Raw genomic sequence first — 9,075 nt, forward strand, 5'->3', positions numbered from 1 at the left:
GCATGTGTAGGTGTGTGAATATGTGTTAGCTTGCATCAATAATAAAGTATAGCATGCTGAATAAGTCTTCGGGCTCGAGTGTATCAGTTTTGAGTTTTCACACGTCCCCACCATGACACTGCAAATCGACAGAGGGAACTCTGAGTGACCCCACTCCAGCTGTTGGAGAAGAGGGCAATCGCAGGGCAGCAACATCCCTCTTCTCTGCTATGACGGTATGGAGACACACACACACACACACACACACACACACACAAACACACACCATTCACTCACTCTTACACGCAGACACATATAGACACAAATGTTTACGGATGGACAAATGCACACGCACGAACATGTGCACATGTGCACACAAACACTCAGCGAGGCTCAGTGAGTGTTCGCTACGGCCCATCCCACCTAATGGCCATAGCCTCATACGGCTAACGGGTGCTCAGGGAGGCAATGAGCTTTGCTATCTATATACCCCTGACCTCTGGTTGACTTCTCTCCCCCATTTACCTCCCCCTTCATGGCCTGGCAATGACCTCCTATTAAGGGGAGAGGAAAGAGCAGGGAAGGGTGGGAATGGTGCTGGTGGTGGGTGTGCAGGGGAGAGGGGACGTCTAGTTTGAATGAGAGTCCTCTGACACAGCCATTGGGGTGTTGAGTACACAAATCTCCCTCTGATAGGGTCAGAGCCAGTGCTTGGCCATTTGTTTTGATTTTTCTTTTTTTTTCTTCACGCAGCAAGAGTGGTCTCTGGTAAATCATAACAGCCAGCAATCATGTGCAGCAATACGGCCCTGATGAGACTGTCAGACAGAGAGAAAGAGAGCGAGGAGAGAGATTGTGAGTGATCGTCAGCAATGCCAGTCTCTCTCTCATGCATCATTTGTAGGACATACAGATCACACCAATACACTTTCCATCACTTGGATATACACAATATCACACACATGCATACATACATACATACACATGCCACGTTCACTGCATAGATTTCAGAGCATCAAAACAGCCAGCTGAAGGTAGGGCTGTGCGATATGAAGATATACCGTATGGCGTCTGGACAATGCAAAATGTCTCTAGTTTTAATATGAAGCTCTATCGTTTACATTTATATCATCGCAAAACAAGCGTTATGGCAGTATTTTACGTCATTCTGAGCGGGGTAACCGACTGGTCACCGTTATAAATTCAGGTTTCATGCTGGTCAAATTGATACTCTGTGGGCCACACATGGTTTTACACGCTGATGTTGTTGAACAAAGAGCTTTTCTACCTCATTCCTCCTACCTGCAGTGTTGCTGCTTGTCTTATTGTTCCAAATAAATTACACATCCTCGTATCCCCTACCTGCAGCCTATTGAAGATCGTTGACCCTCCTGTCCGAAAGTTTAACAAACTACACTGAGCAACACAGAGAAAGTGTAACAGTTTGGAGGAGTGACATAAGGTAATATATTTTCGTTAGACAATGTAATGTAGACTACATGTACTTTTGTGTCTGAATGGGAAATTTTATTTATTTATTTTGCTTTTAGTCATAATAATAATTTGAATAACTGATAAATATAAATATGGACACATATTAAGACTTAACATAATTATACAGCTCTATAACAGTAAGCCACACAGAAAAACTTATATAGGCTACAGTAGCATATATATTTTATTTTGTATTCTTTTTGTAATTGCTTTAGGCATGTCTGGCAGGGCATCAGAATTATAATCATATCATTAGACTGGATATAGTCTGTGATTTGCAAGTACACAAACTTAAGTACAAGTACTCAGCCTGAAAAATAAAACAACTATTTCTTAGATAGAAAATCAGTTAAATATATATATATATATATATATATATATATATATATATATATATATAGTATATAGTTATCGGGATATGATATTTTGGTCATATCGCCCAGCCTTAGCTGAAGGTGAGACTACAAGCTGGACAAGAGCTTATGTATGAATTGCTAGACACAAATGTCAACATCCTCTCCTCTGCAGCAACTGCATCCTCTGTCTGGTAGACAGGACAAAGGATGGCCATGGCATTTGAAAAACATTCAAAATAGAAAGTAAAGGACTCATGATCTAAATAAACCAAGATAATGTTATCAAACCAAAACAGTCCTCTTCATACCAATTTTTCATACCTCCAAGCCATTAAAGACCACACTACAATACATACACATGCCATAAAACGAATGTAGCATTAAAGGCGCAGTGAAATGAAAAATAAGTTTTTCACACTTTTAGACCATATCCGTGGTCATCATATGGGCATACCTAACAATGGATGCCAAAACAATGGGAAAATTCTCATTTCTGTGTGTTTTTATATTAAAGGTCCATAAAAACGATTGTATTATTTATTTATTAAAACGAAAACGTGCTGCGTGATGACGTGTAGAGGTACACATCGATAAAAGCCAATAAAAATGAAGCTCACATGTTTAATTCCCCATGTCTGCGCATCCATGCAACACAGCTGCTTCTGATTACAGATTTCTCCGTTTTTATTTCCATTCAAGATAACATTCAGACAGTGTATTACTCGGTTTCAACTTAATCATCACGCTAAAATATGTTTCTGAAAACATTATAGGGTAGAAATAAGCCACATAACAGTAAACTGGTTGTGCTGGGCGACCGTCTGATTTATAAACAAACAACACCACGCTGTTGCGCATAGCATTAGCCACCGTCCCTAGCTACCGTCCCATCGCCTGAAGGGATGCGACACTCTGATTGGTTCAGAAACTTCAGACCGGTGTTTCATGTGGAAACACCATTTTCATGTTGTTCACCATTTCCGTTTCACTGCGCCTTTAACCATTACCAGTATGAAGTGGAAGTGAAACTCACTGCTGGATTGTAGGTGATAAACCATGGCTGATAAAATATGCAACCATGGGTGCAACTCTTTAGTTATACCACCATGGTTCTTGTTACAATTTACAAAGATAATGCATTAGGGGTGCTGACAACCAAGTGGTTAAGGGGCACAGGGCATACCACATAATAGGCTCTAATGTAGCCTGACAGCGAGTTGTGGGTTCAATTCCCGAGCTTGACGGTCTTTTCTGCGTGTGACTCCCCGTCTCTCCACTATACGAAAGAAATGAAGGCAAAACTAAAAAAAAAAAAAAGATAATGTAAATATCACCAATCCATTTGGCCAAAGAAAACACAAATCAATCAATTAACTCCAAGGCAAAGTTTGTTGCAATCTGACAGTTTAAGGGGAATTCTATCAACATTTTACTGTCATTAATACACCTTAGAGCTGTTGTGTGGAAATAATAAAAAGCCCCCCCATTCTGTGTTTCCTAGAACTGGAGGTCTGAAAAAAATTAACATAGTGAAGTACATCTTGATGATGTCATCAAGATGATAATAATGACATAGTAAAATGTTGAAAATGTGATATTCCCCTTTAAGTAGTCTTTGACTAGTTTGATCAAGACTGTTCGGTCTGGAGTCACCTATACTCTAGTTCACTGCTTCTACTTCAACGTTTTGAGCTCAACAAGAACCTTTACATGAGGTTTGGAGTTGGATAGTTTTCTTGGAGTTTTCCTTCTTATAGCAGTGCAACAGAAAATAAATGGGCAGTGCCAGATGTTAGTTCAGTACTCAGAGAACACACTAGTGGGAAATGGGAAGAGAAATTATGTCTGCTAGTGCTAATCTTGTGTGGTGGTGACCAACTGACCAACTGACCATCTGCGCCAAGCAGGTCAGTGTGTTAAACAGGCCTATGTGACGTATTGCCTGTTCGCTCTTGGGGCTAATCCTAGAGAGTGAGTGAGTGAGCTACCAAGTAAAAAAGGTAATTTCGAGCCCAGACATAGGCCTTCTAAAGTGAGATACACACAGGCACACACACAACACGGCCAGGTAAAGCTAGGACCAGTACAAAACAGTTTTGCGTTTCTACTTTTTACACCACCTCTACTGCTGCCTGTGCATGTCTCATATCCTGCAACTTAAGACAACATATGGCCTGTTATGCATCTTCTTGTGAGTGGCACTCAAAGATTTGTTTACATGCCGTTCTCCCCTGTGGGCATGCATGCATCTGTGTGGCAGAGGGCATGCTAATGTGTGGCATTTGTAGGTTCATGTAGCTTCTGTTTAGGTGTGAATGTAGCTAGCACAAATCATTCAGCATGTATCGTAGTAAGAATCGTTTAGAATTGATTGTGTCTGCGTCAGACATAATTGGTGTCTGCACGTCTGAGTGTGTATACACAATATATAATACCAGTCTCACATATATCTTCAAGTAAAGTAATGGTTGACACTTGCGTTCATGTAATGCTCATTTACAAAGTGTATGTATGTGTGCGTCCGTGAGTTGTGTATCTGGGTGTCCATCCCATGGCCCTGAGCAGTGAACGGCTGTTTTCTCTGATCAGGTTACAACAGTGGGTGTGTTCCCTGGCTCCTCTGTCGCCTGCATGTCTGCCTCTTCCCGTTTCTCACTGTCTCAGTCCTTCTCCCTCTTTCATCCTCTCCAACTGACCAACTCACCATCTTTCTAAATCATTCCCTCACACTCTGTTGTTCACACTTGCTCTTTTACTCACTCTCTGCCATTTTGCTCTTTTACTCTGCGGACTCTGTGGACCAGCCTTGCAGCTGGTCCACAGCCCTGCAGGAGGCTGGGGGCCACGTGATTCTCTTCGGTAACCTCCTTCTCTTACCCTGACCTCCTCTGTCTCTTCCTCGCTCTTCTCCTGTACTGCAGGCAAGGAATGGAGAAGTGCCCTGGCAACCACCTTCGTTTCACAATGCCCACCATGGACCACAAAACACAGACACACTCACAGCCTGCCACAGCAATGCTACACTGGCTGGTTATCGGTGTTCATTGATCTCTCTCTCGACCTCTTGTCCCTCTAACCACCAATTTAAATAAAAAAACATATTTGCTTTATTCTGATGAGATCTTCTCCATTGCCAGCTTTGATGCGTCCGGTAGCATGGTATACACAAAATCACAACACGCTTTAATTCACACAAAGTTCTTGCATAGTGTCATTCCCCCAGGGGAGGCAACTCATATGCAGGCCACAATGGCCAGTCCATGTTCAACTTCAAAACCCGCCACAACTCAACCACACACTGATTTTTAGAACCTCTAAACGACGTTACCTGCAGGGATGGGAAATGCATTTTAGCTCCGACTAGTAGCTTAGTAGCCACAGCTCAGAATGAGACACTACAGTATCTGACTGGTGGCTGATATTTATTTTCCCTCTCCATCACTTTCTTATAGGCCACAGGCCGCATGATGGCCGATGCAAACAGGGTTTGACAATCCATGGATTCCATCTGTGTTTTTGTGGGGAAAACCATGCTTTAAATGCACTCTGTGGCACATTTTAGAATGACATTTCTTCAGTAAATTAACCCTAGATATGCTTCCTATGCAAAGGCTGTCATTCCTTCGATACCTTTCTATATCCTTCCGTCAGGATGTGATGTAAGCTACAATATAAGAGAGTAAGAGACTTCGTCTCTTCGTCTTACACTCGTGGTTTGAGGTCTGCATAGCGGTGGTGTTGCCAAATGTAGACACGCCAGGGATTGTTATCGTTTGTTTGGCATGTTTTTGCCATTACGCAGAGGTCCATGGCAAAAGGATTCTCCAACTGCGCAGTTAGGTGGGGCAGCAGTTTGAAATGGTTTGGTAGAGTCTAGACATGTCATCTGAAAACAATGGGAGTGAAAACGCTTATCTATACAGTTCAGACATGCCATCCTGTCCATCTCTTGCAATTGGACACACACACACACACACACACACTTTAGTTCCTGAAAGACAATCATGAATACGTGAATAAACACAAAGAGACCATCCTCAGCAGTATCAGCAATCGCTGGGTTAAATCCAATAGACCGATAAGAGTCTGATGATGCAGAGCAACTGTATCGATTCCATTGTGGTCATTACTTATTAATAAATGTTTACATTTCTGCATGAGTGTAATAGCTGGGTTGAGGACTGGAGTAGTTTAGTACAATTGGAGTTCCACAATCTCACATTTAAAAAGCACTTGTTCCTAAGGATGGGCATTTGATCCAGTAAAACATCTGTTGCCATCAGAACATGCAGTGTTGCATTCATTTGAAGTAAAAGCAGCCGTGTAAGTGTGAGGTGTCTGTTTAATTGATGTCGATGTCTAGATTTATATACACATATATGTATACATATTACATACTATTTGGCAATGAAGTGTTTCAGATAAATGTGTTTAGACTGAGAAAAACTGCAAAGATGAGCCACCTAGGCTGCTGAGCCAGCCTAACGGCGTGCCGCGGGTTCAACTCCCGATCCAGACGGCCATTACCATCTATGGCTGTCTGATCAGGTTGGCTCCACCAGATCAGAGACATGCAGTACCTCTAAAATTATTTTCATTATGTGAATTAGCCTCAACTAACTATTCTGTAAGAGTGTGTGTGTGTGTGTGTGTGTGTGTGTGTGTGTACTCAGTGCACCGTTTGTCATGCTTGAATTTGTTCATGTACACATGCATGCGTGAAGGCAATAAGGCATTACCTTGTCTTTCTCATGGGGAAGGAGACGGACAGGTGGGAGTGATTCCAGGGATACTGTCCCCGTCCCATCATCCAGGGTGCTGCTGCGGCTGACCATGTGGAACAGTGGGCCCTGCTTGGCTACGCGGCCATGGGCAACAGCCCTCTTCAGGGCCACCCTCAGCTGCTGGTGGAACAGGCCAGGCCCCATGGAACCGCTGCCTGAAAGATAGGCCGCCACGTCAGCCTGGCACTTTAGGAAGCGCTCAATGCTCTTCAGACTGGAGCCACCAGCCTCATGGAGACCCTCCAGTGAGCGTTTGATTAGCTTGTTCCAGTCCAGTCCGGGCTTCTTCCCTGAGTGGGAGTGCGAGTGTGTGTGGGAGCTTCCCCCACCACTTCCTCCTCCTGCACTGCCTCCGGCGCCTCCACCACCGCCACTTCGTGGTTTTGGTAGGGCGAGGCGGCCAGGGTTTTCAGGGTCCTTGTAGGAGTTAACACCCTTGTTCGAGACCTTAAGAATGGTGCCATCCTTGACACTGAGCTCCAGTTGCTCCAGAACAGTCTTGCGGTCAAGGCCATGCGACATGGACACGGCATTGCAAATGCGTTCCTCCGACGGTCGCTGCTTTTGCTTCTTCACCTTCTTGATGGCCTCCAGGATCCATTGGGTGTACATAGGGTTAGCCAGCTTCACCATGGCTGCAGTCTAATAGTGGGCGTGGTAGCCCCTGCAGGTCTCACTGCAACGACCACAAACTTATAGAGATAGGGGGGGAAAAAGTTGATGAAAAAACTGGCCTGTAGGCCTAGGAAGGAAGGGCCCGGCCTGCGCCCTAGCGCGCTGCCGCCGCCTCTTCCTTCACCTCCTCCTCCCTCCTCCACTTGGTGACTATCCTTTGTCCTGGGGCCGCACAGTAAGTCCCTCTGAAGCTAGGTATGAGTAGCACGGCAAGGAGGAGTTCACCATAGCATAAACCTGGTGAGCAAAAAGCAACAAAAAAAAAGTGGTCTACCCACTACCCTCTCCAGGCAAAAATAAGTAGCCTGGAGGAGAGCAGAAGGGTAGAGTGGTGTTTTTATTAGTCCAAGTGTAGTTGGGCCACACACACAATATGAAGGGTTTTGTCAACTAAAAAGAAAAAGTGTTTCCCCACATCTGCCTGTTGCAAAATACTGACACAGGTATGCCCAATAAAACGTGTTGCGTCAGTCTTCTGTCAATAGCAATTAGCCAATCTTCACTGTGACTCGGAAGAAATGACCATGGCCTTTTAGAGGTGACCGTAGTCTTTCGTTAGGTAAAAAAAAAGTGTGAATTCCAAAGACAATGTGAACACGACAATTCTCCTTGTGTCGTAATTTCCTTGTTCCCTCGTCTCCCTCTCTCTTCCAGAAGCCTGAGCTTTTCGGTTCTGGGACGGAATGGATATCTCACCCCAGGGAGCAGCCGGGCCCGATCACCTTCATGCCGATTTTACCTCAGCAGTCGCCGCACCCTGCCGAAACAAGGACAACACACAGAGACAGCAGGTCAAATGTCAGTGGTTAATACTTAAGTTCATGTCATATTCCATTAAATAAAATCCAAGAACACATGCCTTATAAAAAATAAAATAAACGCATCCTCCCATCCCATCCCATCCTTCACTGCATTATGTAAACAACGCCATGCTTGTCCACAAAAGTCATAATACATTCTTAAGGCAGGTTCCCTCCAGAATCTACATCAGACAAGTCTGTTTCAACATGCATCCACTTTCAAAACACAGATTAGCCTATCTGAGACACCAGCTAAAGCAAAAGTATCAGTGTTGTAGTGCACATTGTAGACAGTAACTACACAGTCAGACAGTAATTACAACAATCACACAAACATTAGCATAGTACTTTACTTGTCAGCATTATAATAAATCATTATCAAATAATTTTATTCTTTGAGGGGGAAGTAGGTGACATACTTGGGACTTTGTATCCGAGTGTTCAGGACATACTGACACTAATGTGTACATCTCAGAAAACCAATTCAATCTTTCAATTCAATTACTAAACTTGTATGACCATGGCATTTTCTAAAGAGCCGTTTGAAATGTGAAATCAAATCATGTAACCGGTTGCTCTTTTCACAACAAGCAAAAACGATTGTCAACCAATACGATATTTACCAATAATATCTGGTTAATGACAAATGATTGGTCAGCTCAAATGAGTACCTAGTGTTTAGTCCTGTAAAGTGCATGTCTCTACCCTGAGCCCTCGCATAAAAGGTAAACACAACCGTCCCACAAACTACGCTTCTAAGCGAGTTAGCTGGCGTGCTAACATAAACACGATGCAGTCAAAACACGGGTTGTTAGCAAACACTGACTAGAAATCTAACCGAGAATCAAAGCCAAGTCAAATGCCGCCTTCCCCTGACCGTTTCCTGGACTGTTGTTTACTCTCACTGATATGACAGGCAATTATGTGACAGCAAACCTTCCCTTCCCGCTTAGTGCTGTTGTTTAGCAAGCTAACGTTAACACCTTG

The 9,075-nt window shown here is 43.6% G+C and overlaps 1 protein-coding gene across 3 annotated transcripts in view; it reads right to left on the minus strand.

Moving 5' to 3' along the window:
- The window catches only part of kat6a (K(lysine) acetyltransferase 6A), a 57,804-nt gene that overhangs the window by 47,889 nt on the left and 840 nt on the right, over positions 1-9,075 (minus strand). For all 3 annotated transcript variants that reach the window (XM_080765426.1, XM_080765424.1, XM_080765425.1), the window contains exon 2: positions 6,569-8,045. In XM_080765426.1, coding sequence (XP_080621552.1) covers positions 6,569-7,246 — 678 coding nt within the window. In that variant the 5' untranslated portion in view covers positions 7,247-8,045. The remainder of the gene's footprint in view (positions 1-6,568; positions 8,046-9,075) is intronic.

This window comes from Protomyctophum bolini, assembly GCF_963924005.1.
Source record: "Protomyctophum bolini genome assembly, chromosome: 6".
Taxonomy (NCBI): domain Eukaryota; kingdom Metazoa; phylum Chordata; class Actinopteri; order Myctophiformes; family Myctophidae; genus Protomyctophum; species Protomyctophum bolini.